At 34.8% G+C, this 20,747-nt stretch overlaps 1 protein-coding gene across 3 annotated transcripts; it reads right to left on the bottom strand.

The window, feature by feature from the left end:
- Window positions 1-4,962: 4,962 nt before the first annotated feature.
- On the bottom strand, window positions 4,963-20,547 carry LOC144450805 (zinc finger C2HC domain-containing protein 1A-like). Of its 3 annotated transcripts, none has more exons than XM_078141534.1 (10): window positions 20,528-20,547; window positions 18,359-18,432; window positions 17,060-17,194; window positions 16,731-16,869; window positions 14,357-14,520; window positions 12,072-12,228; window positions 11,523-11,555; window positions 7,762-7,930; window positions 7,037-7,240; window positions 4,963-5,638 (listed from the first exon to the last, which is right to left on the bottom strand). In XM_078141534.1, exons 1-10 carry the CDS (start codon window positions 20,538-20,540, stop codon window positions 5,347-5,349), a joined length of 1,380 nt encoding a protein of 459 aa, XP_077997660.1. In that variant the 5' UTR covers window positions 20,541-20,547; the 3' UTR covers window positions 4,963-5,346. The 3 variants fall into 3 exon arrangements, with proteins under 3 accessions (XP_077997660.1, XP_077997661.1, XP_077997662.1); XM_078141535.1 differs by having other exon boundaries at window positions 7,762-7,900; window positions 12,090-12,228; XM_078141536.1 differs by lacking the exon at window positions 11,523-11,555 and having other exon boundaries at window positions 7,762-7,900; window positions 12,090-12,228.
- Between the last annotated feature and the right edge of the window lie 200 nt (window positions 20,548-20,747).

The raw sequence follows: 20,747 nt of genomic DNA, 5'->3' as shown, positions 1-20,747 counted from the left end.
TTCACTTATTTACACTCTCATAAAAGTTAATTAGCAGATCAATCTTTAGCTATGAGAAAATACAAATAAAAAACAAGGCATCAGATACAAAATACACAAATCATTTTAAAAGAAAAAACAACTAATAGAATTTCAGCCAATTATGGAACAGCTTACCAAAATAAAATCGATCAAGAAATATAAAAAGTAAATGACAATAAGTGAGATATTTTGCAATATTTTTGGCAAAAGTAAAAATATTCAGCTAACTAAAGACATGAGAATTCATGTTGTCACTTCTAATATACATTTGGCATTTAACAATATATCAACTTTTAGTATATCTTTAGGTTATTCTAAATAATAAAGTTATGTATTGCTTACAGTTTAAGTGTACATGTACTTTTTTCCCAATGGTAAACCTTTTTACTGTACTTCTAATAGTTTACTATAATTTTTAGCATTTGCACTTGACAATGTATGTGTGTAAGTACCAATATGCAATGTGCACTGTCAATTACTGCACTTGACAATGTATGTGTGTAAGTACCAACATACAATGTGCACTGTCAATTACTGCACTTGACAATGTATGTGTGTAAGTACCAATATACAATGTGTACTGTCAATTACTGCACTTGACAATGTATGTGTGTAAGTACCAATATACAATGTGCGCTGTCAATTACTGCACTTGACAATGTATGTGTGTAAGTACCAACATGCAATGTGCACTGTCAATTACTGCACTTGACAATGTATGTATGTGTGTGTGTAAGTACCAATATACAATGTGCACTGTCAATTACTGCACTTGACAATGTATGTGTGTAAGTACCAACATGCAATGTGTACTGTCAATTACTGCACTTGACAATGTATGTGTGTAAGTACCAATATACAATGTGCGCTGTCAATTACTGCACTTGACAATGTATGTGTGTAAGTACCAACATGCAATGTGCACTGTCAATTACTGCACTTGACAATGTATGTATGTGTGTGTGTAAGTACCAATATACAATGTGCACTGTCAATTACTGCACTTGACAATGTATGTGTGTAAGTACCAACATGCAATGTGCACTGTCAATTACTGCACTTGACAATGTATGTGTGTAAGTACCAATATACAATGTGCACTGTCAATTACTGCACTTGACAATGTATGTGTGTAAGTACCAACATGCAATGTGCACCGTCAATTACTGCACTTGACAATGTATGTGTGTAAGTACCAATATACAATGTGCAGTCAATTACTGCACTTGACAATGTATGTGTGTAAGTACCAATATACAATGTGCACTGTCAATTACTGCACTTGACAATGTATGTGTGTAAGTACCAACATGCAATGTGCACTGTCAATTACTGCACTTGACAATGTATGTGTGTAAGTACCAACATACAATGTGTACTGTCAATTACTGCACTTGACAATGTATGTGTGTAAGTACCAATATACAATGTGCACTGTCAATTACCGCACTTGACAATGTATGTGTGTAAGTACCAATATACAATGTGCACTGTCAATTACTGCACTTGACAATGTGCCATACTAAGCTTCCTGACTGCATGTAATATAATATTGCAAATATATTGTCTATAACATTACACTTTTAATATGTAAGATACATCTTAGTGATGTGAAGCATTCTAGAGAATATTATAATAAATATATGCAGGTCTGGAGTATGATGTACTGATAGTGAACTGTATGTAAAGAAGTCAATGATATTTATCAGAGACAGACTTCAAAATGTATGTATTATGTGTCATATGTTAGATGTTTAATCATGGATGATGATGTGTTAACAAACACATGTTGACTGGCCTCATTATGTGTCATATGTTAGATGTTTAATCATGGATGATGATGTGTTAACAAACACATGTTGACTGGCCTCATTATGTGCCATGTGTTTAGTGAGGGAACACATACCATAACCTTGAGTATAAGTATACCAATCATACATCATGGAGCTCTGTAATTATTACATATTATGAATATCTAAAATATCAAATTAAACAAAAATACAGAATAATTGTTCATAGTTCCAGGAATCACTAGCACAGTACAATCTATATACTTTGGAACAGTAAATTGGAAATAAATGCGATGATTTGATCCATCCACTATGGAGCTTGATGTAAGTTGTCAAAGGTCTGTAGTAGATGGATCAAAACAACACATTTGTTTCCAAATTTACTGTTCCAAAAGTAACTACATACTGTCCTAAACAAAAATACAACTGCAAGCTCACATGATTTCATGTACATGATGAAAGACCAACTGAGTTCATTTAATATATACAATTATGCATTAATGAATTTGGCATTGCACTGCAGTGCAAACTTACCATATGCAAACGCGCTGATGCAAATAATCACTAATATATATGTAATAATATATAATCCAGAACTTATGACAGATGAGACAAGATAAAAGTAAGTAAAACAATAAATAGATATATATTTTTATATACATTAAAATCACAGTTTATAATAATCATTTGAACATACAGGTGAGTGAATTTACTGTCATTGTCATGCTGACCATAGCTAATAAATTGAATCAATTAACTCAATCAGTATATTTGATGGTACAATTTGTACATATAATATACATAATTGTCAACAATCAATCTTAATGTTATGAATATTTCTTGCTACAAATGTAACACTTGGTATTGAATCAAGTTTTCTTGTCTGTGATTGCATGTATTATAAAAGTGTCTGAATGTGTGCCAGTCAGGGTGAAAGTGATAGTCATTTCCTGTGTTTGTAATTTGTACAGTGAGACATATTTTGTGTTCATTCATTGTATTATTTACAAAATACTAAGACTAGTTAATTCATAATATGGGTTTCCTCTTGAAACAGTGAATGACACATATTGTAGATAACATTTCAATCAGTGGAATTAAAAAAAAAAATCAAGCCTTAAATCGAAGACATAGTCCCCAACTTGTGTGTTTTATGGCAAAGTTATTGTGCGAATTTGAATGATCTCTCTAGATATCAAACTTCATAATTTAATTTCCAAATCACTATTTGACCTTGAATATGGAGATCACAGACCAAGGACATTAGATAGAAAAAGAAAGTTGGTGTGGGGTATAGGCATTTAAATGGAGTTGTTGTTTATCAAACTTCTTCAGTTAACATGGAAAGGAAAATTTAGGTCATTTCACCTTGAAAATGTTTGTCAAGGTCAAAGGTCAAGGTCAATTAGAAAGCTCATCATTGATAACATGAGGGCAGCACTTGAATAGTGTCCATTGTATCAAACTTTTGGAGATAATAGGCTTTTAAAATGTGCTTGTTTATCACAAACATTGCTGCCATTTTGTTATTCAGGTCAAGGTCATGAAATTAAGTGACGTGCTTATGCTTCATATAGTAAAAACCAAAGACATGATTAAAATATAATCATCACTTGAAATGCTTGATTCAAAAAGCTATGAAGATAGCCCAAACATGGCTATGACCTTGAAGAAGACTTTCAAGGTCAAAGGCAAGGGTCTTAAGAGAAAGCTCATATTTGATAATATTGGTGTAGGCCCTCCAAAGTTATGATGCATATTGTGAAATTTAACAACAAGTATGGCCTTCATTTGACCATATTTGACTAGGTCGTATTAAAAACAAAGTGACATGCATATGTCTTGCATAGTATGTTAACTTTAAGCTAGGTTTGGTTCAAATCAGTACCAAAGATATGAGGGTGAACGCACGCATGCACACACAGATGGACGGACATACAGACAGATGGAACCCAATTAAAGTCCACATCCAAGTTTGAATAAACCTAGACAATGAAAGATAAGTTAATCCAAACAGCCTCTAAATAAGAAAAATTAAAAAAAATGAGACAAACTCATGGAAACATAGTACTTATCAAAATAAAGATATTTTTGCAAATATTAACAAAAATAATCAAAGTGAATTTAAGTTTTATTTTTGAGATAGGAATATACTAAAGATTCAATAGTTGTTTAATCTACTGGCATTTTACAGACACACTTTTATAATTCATTGGCAAAAGAATCACTCTGTATTAAACTTCTAGTATCTGATTGATAACATATGTATAGACTGGTAATGACACAATGGTGAACCGTTTTCAATAAAATTTTATTACATTTTGGTAAATTCAGCAGTTCTGAGCATTCACTTTTATTGTATTTGGTAAAATCCACATTTCAATTTTATTTTGAAAAATCAAGAAGTCTTCACAGGGTAAACAATTTTGATGAATCAGCTTTAAAACTCAAGACTTAGTTGAATTGTAACCAAACAATTATAGTCTACTTGTCCCTGACTTAATTATTTGAAATGTTGATTTGTAATTTGGTATCACATGTCAGCAATAAATACATACGATTTCATTTTGCCATGGTTTAAGTTCAATTATAATCTTTTGTCTTCCTATTTATCAAAATAGATTAAAAAATAAGTATAATGTCCACAAGAACCATTTACAAATTTGAAGTATTTAGTGATGGTTTCTGAATATATAAAATATTACATTTGCACTGTATTTTAGCCATTTATTTTCTCGATATTTACAATTGTTAGAATATATAGTTTACACAAAACAATAAATTTGCCTTTCTACAAGTAGTGAAATTATTTTATCAAGTCAATTTCATAGATGTTATGGCAACAAGTTTTCCTGAAGATAATATAAATGTCCTAAAAGGTGACGCAATAGCAAAAACAGCAATTGAAAGAATTATAATTTTAAAAAATACTTTGGCAGAAGCTATTTTTAACCTATATATTTTTTAATCATAACTTCATTATGTTTCATTCAGTGTATCTTGTTCTATGTGAAGCAGTATTTACTTTCTTTCTAACCTATTTAGTATTTAGTAAATATCGTTTAATATTTTTAGTAAATATCAAGTTACAAGCAAGAATAATGACATACATTTATAATTAAAATAATAGTTATAATTATAATTATAATTAAAATGTGTTTAGATTGTCATAAACTAAACTATTATCTTTGGATGTTTCTCCATGCTTTGATAAAGTCTACTTGATTACACATTAAAGTTTAGGTAATATATTCATCTGTAAAGTAAATAAACAAAATCAGATATAAAGTTAACTTTCCATAAAAATATTTACATAAGTTCACAATTTGTAACTTTTAGTCAGCATAATTCAGAACTATAAACTTGGGGTATACATGCAAGGCAAGATGAGGTGATTTATTTAATGTTTTTGTTGTGAAAATTAAATTTATCATCTGTCAGAAGTATGTATTAGGAATGTGAATATATATTCTATTCATGTGCTGATCGATGTATACTTTAAAATGAATTTTATCATTTATGCCAACTGCAACACTTAAGCCAAAAAGGCTCGTTTTGCCCCACAATTACAACAAAATCTAGCATCAGACACTGGAAACTTAGTACCACATCCATGACAAAAAGGTGATGGTTTACCGCTACTGCTATTTCCATTGACTGATGGTGACATGGGCTTTGGTGACATGGTCTTAGGAGACATTGTTTTGGGAGACATCTGTGGTAACTTTCTCACTATGCTTGATGATGACTTGCCATACCCTGGAGATGGCACACCTTGTGATGCAAGGTCTGGTCTGGGAGTTAGGTTTTCATCTAAAGGCACAGTTCTGTAGAAAAAGTCATACTGAGTCAATTTTATTTAATAACAGTTTTTGTTGTTAGAGTGTAGCACCCCAAATCTAAATTAAATATTAAGTTTTTAGCACTGTGTGTGTATGCATGCGTGCATGCGTGCGTGTGTGTGTGTGTGTGTGTGTAAACAACTTAAAGTCAAAAACCACTGGACCAATTGCCATATGATATTTGGTGGGTATATTTGATCAAAACAAAATAAATATTTTTATTATCTCTATTATATTTGTGAACTGAAAGCTGAGCTAAAACTATATACACTATAGTATATTGCACAAGGTCATATAACATATACTTGATGCTGATAACAAATAATCGTTAATTTTGTGTAGACAGCTTTAAATGGACTCAATGATGTCACAGTCATGATGGCCGAATGGTAATTAAGTCAGTGGCTGGTTTCTACAGGTTGCAGGTTTGAGCCTTGAGGCTGCCATTTGTTTCTGTATATAGACAAAGTTTTTGACGAAATTTGAACCATGATTGTGACTGACAGTCACCCCAGCTGTATAATTGGGGCCCTGGTTGGATATAGGGTTGCAATATGGATGCTTTAATCATAACATGTACTCGCAGGCTGCAATGGATAGTATAATGCTCACCAAGAAGTGGTGAAAGTTAATGGCTGTTCTGTCGCATCCGAGCCAATTGGTTAATTAAATTGTGCGGGTCTGGAGCTCTTAGGAGAGCATTAACACACATTGTTGTTATTATCATTTACATTACTAAAGAGATTATAGTTCGAAGAATAGAATGATTGAAATCATTTGCATATTACATAATTATGTATATTCACAGGCCAAATATATTAATCATTTACATATGGTTTTGATTATGAGTATACACTCATACAGTTAATTGAAATGAAACTGTGTTTACAATAAATATGCAAAGCATTTGAGATAAAAGTTTGGGGTATTCTGGAGCTTATGTTGTTAATTGAATGACCATAATTGTACAGTATTAAAAATGAACATATGGGAGCTAATATGATTGCATTGTCGTCAGTATGAACACAAAAGAGCACAAGGAAGTATTTTCTACTTAGGATGATTTGTCCCCTTAGAAACTTTTGATGAAAATTCTGCCAAAATATTTGTAACTTTTTAACACTTTGTCATGTTTTAGGAGGAAATTTTCTGCCAATTATTCTGTTCAAGTATGTGTGTCAGCTGTTTTTAAATATTTTTTGGCCTGCATTTTCAATCAGTCTTGTGTTCATCACCATTGTGTCATATTGCCACTTGTATACAATTGTATATACTGAATGTTAGCAATTTGGTGTTCTTGTCCTTCATAAAGAAATAAAAAATTAAACTAAAGACAAAATAGTGATCAAAATCATTTAGAACATGAATGCAAATTTCACTTACGTCTCAAAAGTTGCCTCGTCTTGTTTATTTGACTTAGGTGGCACATTACGTCCAGACTGTCTTCTTTGTTGTCCTTGTTGTTGTCTAGCTTGACTGGCTTTGGTTGTTCTATATGTGCCTTGGTTGCCATACCAACTAGTATTGGTTTGAGGAGGGGGTTGATTCATCTCAGATGCAAGGGCTTCACCGTCTTGATCTGCAAATCTACATCAATTAAAGGTGTTTAGTGCATAGGTAAAAATATGTTAAGCCCAGATGTTAAGGTCTAGAGTGTAGCAGTACCAACTTTATTGTATGGGGTTTTCAGACTATAAACGTTGTACAGCCCATCCTTGGGAGGTCTGTATATTCCTAGCAGCTATTCTATAGCTCATCAAATGCTATAATACATTTGAGAAGTTTCATATTTTGGAGACAGTAATAATGTAACAGGTATATATACATAACATAACTGAGGGAGCAATATGACCTCTCAAACATAATGTCAACCTGGTGAACTAAATAATTTTCAAAGTGTGTGTTTTTCATACAAATTGGGATGGACGTGAATCTTGGGAAACCTGAAAGTTTTTATTAAATACAGTGGATCTCTATAGACTATTGTTTTTATAGAGCTCTGCTTACTTTTTCTACATTTTATAAACAAGGTATAATTTTGTGTTACAACTTGGCCCTGTATGCCTGAAAATGAATTGTTTTTTCTTTCAGTATAATAAGATATTTACCTTATATGTCCTGATGTTTTCATTTTGCTTTGTGTATTTGGCTGCGGTCTTCCACCAGACTTTAATGAACTAGCAGATCTTGCATTAGAATATTTTGGCCCATTTCCTTCACTTCGAGAAATGGACACACCACCTCCTCCTAGTAAGTGAATAGAAACATACAGAGTTCCTTGGTCATGATGACCAGAACATACAGGGTTCTGTGGTCATGACCAGAACATACAGGATTCTGTGGTCATGATGACCAGAACATACAGGGTTCTGTGGTCATGATGAACAAACATACAGGGTTCTGTGGTCATGATGAACAGAACATACAGGGTTCTGTGGTCATGATGAACAGAACATACTGGGTATATGTACTTATAATAAATGCAAGCAGTCAAGATGTTGGTTAAGTGTCATACTGCAAATACTGATGATGTTTTGTGTTTAAATGTACAAACACACCAAGATAGATAATTTTATTGCCTGGAAATAAATGTACTAGCTACTGTTAGAAACTGGGCATGACAATTAATCATCCCATATAAAAAGTATATGTATATGTTATACGTTCACCGTTCATCTTTCTACTATAGTTACTTTTCTCTCACTAGGGGTGTAATTCTGTACTGAAAAGGTTATAAAGTTTTAGCTCATCAAAGCAAATAATAGCCTAGAGTCCAGTCATATGGGGATTTAAAAGATGTCCTATGTACCTATCAAAGCTGCATTATACCATGGCAATCCATTTTGATGTCATCAAATATACAGAATTATTCATTTACAACAATTGTTCAGTTCAGTAGTGTTAATTTTAGTGAATATTTTGTTGGCTGTCTCATTGAAAAAAACATTACTCAACCTAGAGCTGGTGCAGCTTGAAAGTGGCACAAGCTGAGTTTATAAGCTTTTCCCGCAAGTGAAAATACATAAAACTTCCAATGAACTATTCTAGTAGCAATGTTAATGTCAATGCATTCCTTCTATGACATTACAATTTGTGTTCTGGCATTGTTAGAACTATTGATTGCATAGTATGGAGTTCTTGTACATTTCTTGGTACATATAATAAATTACTTCATTGGATTGTTTTATAAATAATTTACGAATACCAGGTTTGAATTCAGTTTGTTGCAATCGATGGATGAGTATGCAACTGTTTCTCTGAAATCGTGTCTTAAATCGGCCTAAATATAGGAATCCACGATCCATGAAATGACTCTCTAGAACTCAAAGTTAATGAAAATGTATTTATTTTCTGGAATGTTTTGAATATTTATAGGACAGTACAATCAGACATTATTTCCAAAATTCAACTAAAATTAATTATGTTTCATTTTTATGAAACTTTACACAACGTTATTTTTATCATTCATTTTTTCATTTGTTTGAACATCAATTAATCAAATCAGATCATCTTGAATATCAATGAATCAATCAAATCATGTTGATTATCACAAATCAATTAAGTCAAACATGTTGAAAACCTATATATTCATGTTTTTGTGAAATAGTTAATATTTTCTATATCCCTCAGGTGACTTCTGTTACGTTAGTTATTTTTATCTCTAGTCTTCTATTTCCTTTCATGCCATATGTTACAATAAAACTATGAACTGTTTGAATTTATAAGAACAATTGTACTCAAATATGGAATTATCAAAAAAAGGAAAAATTGAATGATTATATTCTGATGGCTGGTTTCTGCATACATAATGTTCAGATACACATACTTATATATGGATGTTGTATATACTTATATATTAAAATAGCCAATGAAATAGTAAATGTTTGGCCAGATATTCTCTGGGATTAACTTTTACATATGATTGCTTTGTATCATTACAATAAGACATGTTCATCAGCTAGACTACATATTGTAGTGTTTTGATTTCTTCACTGAATTCTTTTCAGGTTTCCAGTGTGTGCCACTCACTACTGTTTATTTTAGAGTTGCATGCTCCTGGTGCATTGTAAATTATCATAATGGATACAACTCCACTGAGCAATTACAGATGGCCTTAAACATATCATGAATTTGATAAATTTTGATATTTTTGCATTCAGAGTTATTGTGATACTTATTTTTTAATTGTTATTCAAATCACATTATATACTCAGAAACTGCACGTCTACAAATTACTATAAAGTGGTTGTTTGTATTGTAATTGCACAAAATGTGTATTGAGCAATCATGTATATTAGCAATGTTACATTGGGACCAGGTAGTTTGGTACAGGACAATCTTACACTAGGACTAGGTAGTTTGGTACAGTACAATGTTACACTAGGACCAGGTAGTTTGGAACAGGACAATGTTACACTAGGACCAGGTAGTTTGGTACAGGACAATGTTACACTAGGACCAGGTAGTTTGGTACAGGACAATGTTACACTAGGACCAGGTAGTTTGGTACAGGACAATGTTACACTAGTACCAGGTAGTTTGGTACAGGACAATGTTACACTAGGACCAGGTAGTTTGGTACAGGACAATGTTACACTAGGACCAGGTAGTTTGGTACAGGACAATGTTACACTAGGACCAGGTAGTCTGGTACAGTACAATGTTACACTAGGACCAGGTAGTTTGGTACAGGACAATGTTACACTAGGACCATGTAGTTTGGTACAGGACAATGTTACACTAGGACCAGGTAGTTAGGTACAGGTCAATGTTACACTAGGACCAGGTAGTTTTGTACAGGACAATGTTACACTAGGACCAGGTAGCTTGGTACAGGACAATGTTACACTAGGACCAGGTAGCTTGTTAAAGGACAATGTTACACTAGGACCAGGTAGTTAGGTACAGGACAATGTTACACTAGGACCAGGTAGTTTGGTACAGGACAATGTTACACTAGGACCAGGTAGTTAGGTACAGGACAATATGTTACACTAGGACCAGGTCAAGTGACTGGTTCATTTAAAATGGGTATACTAGCTTTTTTCTGAATTCTTACATTAGCAAGTAATGATCTGTTTTGTGTTGGAATTTAGTATATAGTGAATATTACCATAAGATTCCATTGTATTTCTAAACCCCAAGATTTCATGGTGTAAACTTAGATTTCATATGCCACCCTCCTTATCTCCTACAACAATTACAGTACTGATCCATTTTGCAAATATTACAGAAACATTCACATAAACATTACATAACATCAAATTGATACAATAATGATACTTTAACCTACCTTGAATTAACTTTAAAAATTACATTGAAAGTAGACTGTGCACTGTGTATGATACATTTATGACAACACGCCTACATATATGATACATACTATGCAAAGCTTTGTTCAACCTTAAAAACACATTGAATATATAATACACAGACATTCACACAGGCAAATGATATAGCTATCAAGATACAAAGTGCTCTTATTATAAATTGGTGAGATGAGGCTACATGCAAATGGATTTTTTATGGCATATATTATTACACAAAGCAAAAAATATTCTTCTTCACTAACTGGATAGTTAGATATCATTACCCAAATTTTCTTTGTTCAGCCAAGGAAAATAAGAATGACCTAAGGGACCTTGTCACTATGGGTTGCTAAATGAGTAAATATTAAAATTAGAAACATATACATTACAACAGACGCATTATGCAGGCAGAGCTCAGGAATGCATTATTAAAAACAAAAGCAAGATCAAGAAGTGCCAAAATACAACCAATGACACACAACAAACACACGCTGGAAAACAACCAGTTGTAGTGCAGCATTATATTGACATGACACTCCCAGAGATTTTGGAATACATACCTCCCTGGGATCTCTGCCTTCCTGATGAAGGTCCTGAAAATGTGGAGTATTAAGTTACATGGAGTTCCATTGGTTCTGCCATGTCACATATCAGTATGTGACTAAAATAGGTTGAACATTTTGTAGACAATGAACAAGTGATGTTAAAGACATAAATGACATGAAAATTGAGGCCACAAGGAAATTAACATTTCCAAAATATATTTAAGGTTAGTTCAACTCATTTTAATTCTTAGGTAGTTTTTCCACTTAGAACTAACAGATAATAATTAACTTTAACGTTTTATAACCGCCACAATAAAATAATCAGCAAAAGACTCCACAATTAATAAACACTTTATTAATCACTACTTGTATAAATTGATATTTTTCTAATGTTTTACCAAATGCACACTTTAAAATAAAACTTTAAAAAAACTCAAATCTAAATGTATGCCTGAGTTAGAGCTATGCTATTTAGCCATTTAAAGTGAAGCTGCAACCTCTTGCACACATTTTGATAAAGAACACTTTAACCTTAAATGTATGTTAATGTTATTCTATTTTCACCTTTGACCTTTGACATACCTGGTCCATAACCGAGTGGCTCTCCTCTTGTTGGATAGTCTTGTGCACCTGGCTGTCCAAAGGAAGATGTATACATTTGAGAATCTGCATATGCATATGGATTGGCACCTGGCTTCTTACGTACAACTTTGTTGTCATACTGCAATGAAAAGTAAGATTCATTATTAACACTAAACAAATAAGATAAACCTGTAACTTCCGAGTAAAGCAACTTCAATATATGCCACAATTGTTTACAGCAATTCATGTCAAATGTAAAATAAGTTTCTTTGCTTCAATTATGAGCCAGGTATAATAGTTAGATGAGTTCATAGTACAAATAAGTATCAGTCCAACTACAACTACAAAGTTTTTAGCACAGATGAACTTGAGTATGGCATAACGTGAGTTCAAACAAAAGTTCAAGCCTGGTTAAAACTAATATTTGAATCTCGATATTTCAACTGTGAATGGATAAAAAAGTATGACGCAAAGAATAAGAATACAGAAATTGAACAAAAAGCTAAAATGAATCCTGACAACTGTGTACAAATAAATGAGGAAATAATAGTTACCGGGGGTACTCTGAAATTAATCAACCTATGACAATGTTAGCAGTTTGCTGTTTGCTTCCTGGCAACATTTTGTTCACAAATTAATCAACCTATGACAATGTTAGCAGTTTCCTGTTTGCTTCCTGGCAACATTTTGTTCACAAATTAATCAACCTATGACAATGTTAGCAGTTTCCTGTTTGCTTCCTGGCAACATTTTGTTTACAAATTGATTTCATTAAAAAGTATGGCCACATACAAGGCTTACAATTAAAGCAGTTGCACAAGTGCTATTTTCTTCTAGATATGAATGTTACCATATTAAACTGGTATGGAACACAGTGGAATTGTAGAATCACTTTTAATAACAGGTGTTATGGGTTTTGCCACACAGTGGAACCACTTAAATACTTGGGTGTTATGAGATGTGGCATACAGTGGAACTACTTTTAATACTTGGGTGTTATGCCTTTAATATTTGGGTGTTATGGGTTGTGGCACACAGTGGAACTACTTTTAATACTTGGGTGTTATGGGTTGTGGCACACAGTGGAATTGCCTTTAATATTTGGGTGTTATGGGTTGTGGCACACAGTGGAACTACTTTTAATACTTGGGTGTTATGGGCTGACATTTGGCACACAGAGGAATCACTTGTAATACTTGGGTGTCACATATGAGATGTACATGGCACAGTGGAACCACTTTTAATATTTGGGTGTTATGGGCTGTGGCAAACAGTGGAATCAAGTTTAGTATTTGGATGTTATGGGTTGTGGCACACAGTGGAACCACTTTTAATATTTGGGTGTTATGGGCTGTGGCAAACAGTGGAATCAAGTTTAGTATTTGGATGTTATGGGTTGTGGCACACAGTAGAATCACTTTTAATACTTGGGTGTTATGAGACGTACAGGGAACACAGTGGAGCCACAATTAATATTTGAGTATTATATGGTTTAATTGTGGCAAACAGTGAAAACCACTTTTAATACTTGGGTGTTATCGGTTGTGGCACAGAGTAGAGTCACTTTTAATACTTGGGTGTTATGGGTTGTGGCACACAGTAGAATCTTTTTTAATACTTGGGTGTTATGGGTTGTGACACAGTAGAATCACTTAATAATACTTGGGTGTTATATGGGTTGTGACACAGTGAAATCCCTTTTAATACTTGGGTGTTATGAGTTGTGACACAGTGGAATCGCTTAATAATACTTGGGTGTTATGGGTTGTGGCACACAGTGAAATCCCTTTTAATACTTGGGTGTTATGAGTTGTGACACAGTGGAATCGCTTAATAATACTTGGGTGTTATGGGTTGTGGCACACAGTGAAATCCCTTTTAATACTTGGGTGTTATGAGTTGACTGGCACACAGTGGAATCACTTAATAATACTTGGGTGTTATGGGTTGTGGCACACAGTGAAATCCCTTTTAATACTTGGGTGTTATGAGTTGACTGGCACACAGTGGAATCACATATACTTGGGTTTATGGATTGTTTGAAATAAGGATGCAAAATCCTTATAAAACACACAGACACTTTATTTTTACATGCAATCACATTTTAAGTCAATTTTTATATCTAAATATTCATAAACAGACTTCATTATGTTTCTTTGACTTAAGTAATGGGTGAGGTTGTGATATACCATTCCAGAAGCCCAAGACTTCATATTCAATTAAATTGCTACTGGAAAATGGTGAGATACAGTAGCACAATAACTTACAGCTTTTCTAACAGCTGTGCTGCCCTTAACATCAGCAGCTGCTCTCTTTTCTAGGGATTTGACTGGTGCTCCAAATGTCTTGGCTCTATCAGCACAGAATGGTATATGACGTGCTGCTGCTTTTTGATTGAATCTTCGGTTACAGGTAGGGCACTGTACAAAATCTAAAAAAATAATACAAATCATATTCATATTCGTAAGTATTTAACAATAATTGACTTGACTAATTGCAAGAGATTTTGCTACAGACTTAAGTCACTGCATGTACAACTATAAGTATACCCAAATAAACCATAGATTGAATACTGACCCCTACATCCCTACAGTCAGTGACTGCACAATGAGTACCCAAATAAACCCTACATGTAACACTCATGACCCCCTAGTCACCACACAACTACCCAAATAAACCCTACATGTAACACTCATGACCCCCTAGTCACCACACAACTACCCAAATAAACCATACATGGAACACTCACGACCCCCTAGTCACCACACAACTACCCAAATAAACCATACATGGAACACTCACGACCCCCTAGTCACCACACAACTAACCCAAATAAACCATACATGTAACACTCATGACCCCCTAGTCACCTCACAACTATCCAAATAAACCATACATGAACATTCATGACCTCCTAGTCACCACACAACTACCCAAATAAACCATACATGTAACACTCAAGACCCCCTACTAGTAGTACAGCTGTATATAGTCACCTCACAACTACCCAAATAAACCATACATGGAACACTCTTGACCCACTAGTCACCACACAACTACCCAAATAAACCATACATGGAACATTCATGACCTCCTAGTCACCACACAACTATCCAAATAAACCATACATGTAACACTCATGACCCCCTAGTCACCACACAACTACCCAAATAAACCATACATGTAACACTCATGACCCCCTACTAGTAGTACAACTTTAGTCACCTTACAACTACCCAAATAAACCATAGATGGAACACTGACCCCCTACTAATAAAAGCCCTACAGTCACTGCACAACTATACCCCAAATAAACCATACATGTAACACTCATGACCCCCCTACTAGTAGTACAGCTGTATATATAGTCACCACATGACTACCCAAATAAACCATAGAACATTGACCCCCTACTAGTAGTACAACTTAGTCACCACACAACTACCCAAATAAACCATACATGGAACACTCTTGACCCACTAGTTACCACACAACTACCCAAATAAACCATACATGTAACACTCATGACCCCCTACTAGTAGTACAACTTTATATAGTCACCTTACAACTACCCAAATAAACCATAGATGGAATACTCACCCCTACTAATAACAGCCCTACAGTGCACAACTATACCCCAAATAAACCATACATGTAACACTCATGACCCCCTACTAGTAGTACAGCTGTATATATAGTCACTGCACGACTACCCAAATAAACCATAGAACACTGACCCCCTTCTAGTAGTACAGCTTAGTCACCAAATGACTATCCAAATAAACCATACATGGAACACTGACCCCCTTCTAGCAGTACAACTTAGTCACCAAATGACTATCCAAATAAACCATACATGGAACACTGACCCCCTTCTAGCAGTACAACTTAGTCACCACATGACTATCCAAATAAACCATACATGGAACACTGACCCCCTTCTAGCGGTACAACTTAGTCACCACATGACTATCCAAATAAACCATAGAACACTGACTCCCTTCTAGCAGTACAACTTAGTCACCAAATGACTATCCAAATAAACCATACATGGAACACTGACCCCCTACTAGTAGTACAACTTAGTCACCACATGACTATCAAAATAAACCATACATGGAACACTGACCCCCTTCTAGCAGTACAACTTATTCACCACATGACTATCCAAATAAATCATAGAACACTGACTCCCTTCTAGCAGTACAACTTAGTCACCAAATGACTATCCAAATAAACCATACATGGAACACTGACCCCCTTCTAGCAGTACAACTTAGTCACCAAATGACTACCCAAATAAACCATAGATGGAATAACGACCCCCTACTAGTAGTATAGCTGTATATATAGTCACCACACGACTTCCCAAATAAACAATAGATGGAACACTGGCTCCCTACTAATAACAGCCCTACAGTCACTGCACAACTATACCCCAAATCAACCATAGATGGAACACTCATGACTGCCTACTAGTAGCACAACTGTACACCCCTCACTGTACATCTATAGGTTGAAGTATCCTATACAGTTTTAGTCCATTAACTGACCCCATACTATACAGTCCCAATATCAATACTATACTGTGCAAATAGTGCCTAGATACTATGTAGTGAAGAATTGTCCTTAGTGTCCTACCTGGGTTAATGGAGGGTGGTGGAGGTGGTGGTAGAGGGCCTCCTGTTTTCATGGCATGGGACACTTGTCTGGCTGATCTAATGGCATTTACGAAGTCTTGGTGCTTTTGTCTCCAGTTTGTTTGCTTTACAGGTTGAGGCTGCAATGAAACAAACATAAGCATTTTATTCACATTGATGTACCTGTTTGATTAGAAAGATTTGATGTTTTCTGTCAGTCTCCTTTGATATCAGTTTCAATTGAATGAGTCTATATAATTTGATTCTCTATAAGTATATATAAAGTGGAATTCCATGGTATTGTATACAGATTAATATACACAAGAATACCTTTGGTTGTTGCCCGGGTCTTACAGTTTTACTGACTGCTATCTCAGTGCCTTTAGCCCGCTGTTTGCCAGAATCGAACACTTTTCTCTTTCTTGCATTAATTTGTGTCTTCCTGCATATCCTCTCGTGTTTGACCTTCACAAAAAAGAATAAATGTTTCATTTATTGCATAGTGTAAATTCCACAACACTGTCATAAATGAACCAATTCTAGGTTAACTAAAGCTTTACACAGAGTATGCATATTTAGATGTGTCGTAGAGTGTGTAGCAGACAAGTAGATATCAAAGCCTATTTGTTAAATTGTATACAAAAGAAGTGAGTAAATGGTATAGATGCACACAATGATAGAAATCCACAATTACACAGCACAGAAAGTACCCATCACCTAACCTGATTTTTTGTGCCAAATTTCATTGACCTCTGATACAACGTATATGTTAGTCTCAGTTACCCAGACTAGTTTGGGTCCGGGTTTGGGTAACTGAGACTACGTATATATGTATTAATATAATATTATATTAAAGCCTAATTTTGAACATTCATATAAAACAGATTTAATATACGACTAACTTTGAAACATTCTTAATATTACACACAATGTTTCACTTGCTAAATTCTAATGACAATTGCTATGCATGTTATATTGCCCACTGAATAACCTTAGACCTTTTCATCTTCAAGGTGTTTATGTAAACATAATATCTCAACAAAAAATTAGGATGTACAGAGGGCATTAATTTTCATGATGTCTTTATCAAGTTTTGAAAACTGCCAAAGGTTTACCCTCTGAGTTAGGGTGACAGATTTCCAGTCATGAAACAGAGTCACCTGCTAGATCGGTATTTATCTTTGGGGATGTAATTCTTAAAGCAGATGACATTAATTGCGTGGTGTTTTTGAAAACAAAGATAACTGATGGTAAATTGCTGAGAAAAAATAACCTGACAACTAATCCAAAATCTACACCAAATATAACGATGGATTCACATCTTTGGATCTGAATGTGAATTAAAAAAATATTCAGTCAATGCCTGGCCTGGCCTGGCCTGTACCTGTGTTTTGTACCGACCCCATATACATTTACAATTCATTGACATACAAATAATCTGCTCTGTACCTAATTCAGGGCAGTTTTTAAAGAGGCCAGGCCAGTGTAAAATGTATCATCATTGCTTAGTAAATAGGAAATTCAACTAATCAGAAGTATGTAACTGTTTTTAGTAATGATGTTGTATATAGTTTTCAATTAATAAAATTAGCAAAAACTTACAGCAACTTGGTTTATAATTTTACTCACCAATGACTCTGGATTAAATGATCTCCCACAAACCTGGCAGGATGGTAAATCCTGGCTTCCTTGCCCACTAAATGCTAAAATATAAACAAACAAACAAATTGTGAAAATGATATTCTGAGGTTAAAATATTACATCTTGTAAAATGCCACATATCATTCCATGCAACACACCTTGTATGACTTTATTTTTCTCAGTTACAGTTCAGTACAAATGATTTTGCTAAACTTTGAGAATCATACATGGTAACACAAAGGGGATGAAACCTGGAGAACATTGCACTATAGTTCCATCATAACTTTATTTTGGTGGGATCATCACTGTCAACAAATTAAGGAGTTGAATAGACTGAATTAGAACAGTGTTCTACAGTCTTATACCACCTAAATATATACTGAACAAAGGTTAAGCCTAAACTCATAACTTAATACCTATAGAGGGCCCCAATTCTTGCCTTTGTGACATCTCATGTTATAGTATATATGTCTCGTATATTCGACCTCCCATGTATATAACATATGCCTCATATATTCAACCACTCATGCATACATTGTTTTATAAGGAGAAAATGATGATGACGTAGTGGCCTGTATATTACGGTACTGACCAAAATTTGAGCTGTAAACAGGGTATACAGTACGCACTACAAATTACAATACGTACATTAACCAGCTGCGTTAACTAGGGAGAGGAGACCGGGGAGGAGACACATCTCCAAAATCCATACGCAGAAATCGTAAGCATGTCAGTCACTAATATTCTCCCTGGTTATTATCATTATGGGTTGTCGGTGGCCGAGTGAGTGGTTAAACCACTTTCCTCTTACCACTGCAGTCAAGGTTCGAACCCCATTCAGGGTTTAATTAAATTTACCACACTGTAAGTAAGAAGAGTGTTGTTCAGTTTGACTCTACCAAACAACATAGGTTTTCCCTGGATAGTTCGGTTTCCTCCTGGATAGCGCTCACTGGACTTCTTGGGAGACAAGTGTTTATCTATCCATTATAAAGATTAGTGATAAGTGATATTCCATGACTGAGGAAAGTTAATAGACACCGTTGCCTATTTATCATAATTATTATTATTACTTTATTATCCCTCTGGGGGAAATTTGTCTTGCAACAACACAAAAAAACCATACATTTGTGCTAGTATAAGTGCTAGATCTAACCAAAATCACATGCATGGGACCACCACTTTCTGCTACGAAATGCTACATTTGCAACACTTTGCCTGGCCACATACGTAAAATTGTAAAATTATATAAATTTTGGTCCCTATACTTCGAGTCCATGTACTGTTTAGATTTATAAACGTTTACTAGTGTTGTTGGGGCGAGTTGAAAATGGGGCAAGTTGAAATGGGACGAGTTGAAAATGGGACGAGTTGAAATATTGGGACGAAGTCATTCTTACTGGCTATAGTATTGGTGACACATTACGTAACCAAACTCACAACTCGTTGGGACTGTGTTAAGAATTGTAAGCCAATGTCATTGTCAATGTATTTCAGAGTTTTGTGTATTAACAGCAAAACATGACAGCTGTACAACACAACACCATGACATTCTTTACAGTATAACCACAGTGGACACATGCACAAACACACTGTGTGTTAGGGCTTCTTGAATACCTCTACTTTTATACAGCCAAGGCAACGCTTCCGTAATAACCTATCAGTAGGCCATTTAACGTCGTCGACCAGTGCGTTTGTATTTGTATTGAGACAAGAACGGTAATCATAATATGTTATGTCCCCCTGTAAATACTGAAGGCTCGAAGGCTCCCTGCCTTACCTTCAGGTCGGTCGCCAGTAAGATCACGACACCACAGTACATACATGAATTTCAACAACAAATGTAATTACCGGTATCATTTGCGTAGCAAGTCAACGATTTGATGAAAACACGTACATGTATTTGATCGTACCTACACAAGCATGAAATCGACCCGTAGTATAATATTATGCATATGAATAGCTCATCTAATCGCACCCTGCAGTGGTCATTTTCGTAGCGTTAGCACTGGGGGACCAGTTACTGTCAGTCAAGTGTAACAAAGTAACCACACCAGTGTCAGTCACTAACCTAATTTCCGATAATAACGACACAGTTGCGATTTAAATCCCGTAACAAAGACATTAATGTCTCATTAGAAGTTCCGTTCGACTTACCTTCGTACTCCATTTTTACAGGTAAATCAGCTTGGTTAGCAACAAGGCAACGCGCATGCGTGTTCGTATTGTCCTCAAGTTAACTCGTGACGTTGAAGGGATCCTGAAGGTCGAGCCACATGAAAAAGGGAGAATGGGTGGAGTTGCTGGTATCCCACAGCTAAGAAATAGATGTCAGTGATAAAGGACATGTCACGCATTCAAACATTTACACTTGTTT

The sequence above is a fragment of the Glandiceps talaboti genome, chromosome 20, assembly GCF_964340395.1.
Source record: "Glandiceps talaboti chromosome 20, keGlaTala1.1, whole genome shotgun sequence".
In the NCBI taxonomy this organism is placed as follows: domain Eukaryota; kingdom Metazoa; phylum Hemichordata; class Enteropneusta; family Spengelidae; genus Glandiceps; species Glandiceps talaboti.
Note: the sequence above shows the minus strand (reverse complement) of the source record. Positions and strands in the feature narration are given on the sequence as shown.

What these genes read in the sequence shown, in the direction of transcription:
- LOC144450805 (XM_078141534.1), bottom strand. An exon ending in ACCACCCTCCATTAACCCAG is followed by an intron (nt 14,521 to 16,730) that starts GTAGGACACTAA and finishes TTATTTTTTTAG; the next exon opens with ATTTTGTACAGTGCCCTACC. An exon ending in GCACAGCTGTTAGAAAAGCT is followed by an intron (nt 12,229 to 14,356) that starts GTAAGTTATTGT and finishes TTTTCATTGCAG; the next exon opens with TATGACAACAAAGTTGTACG.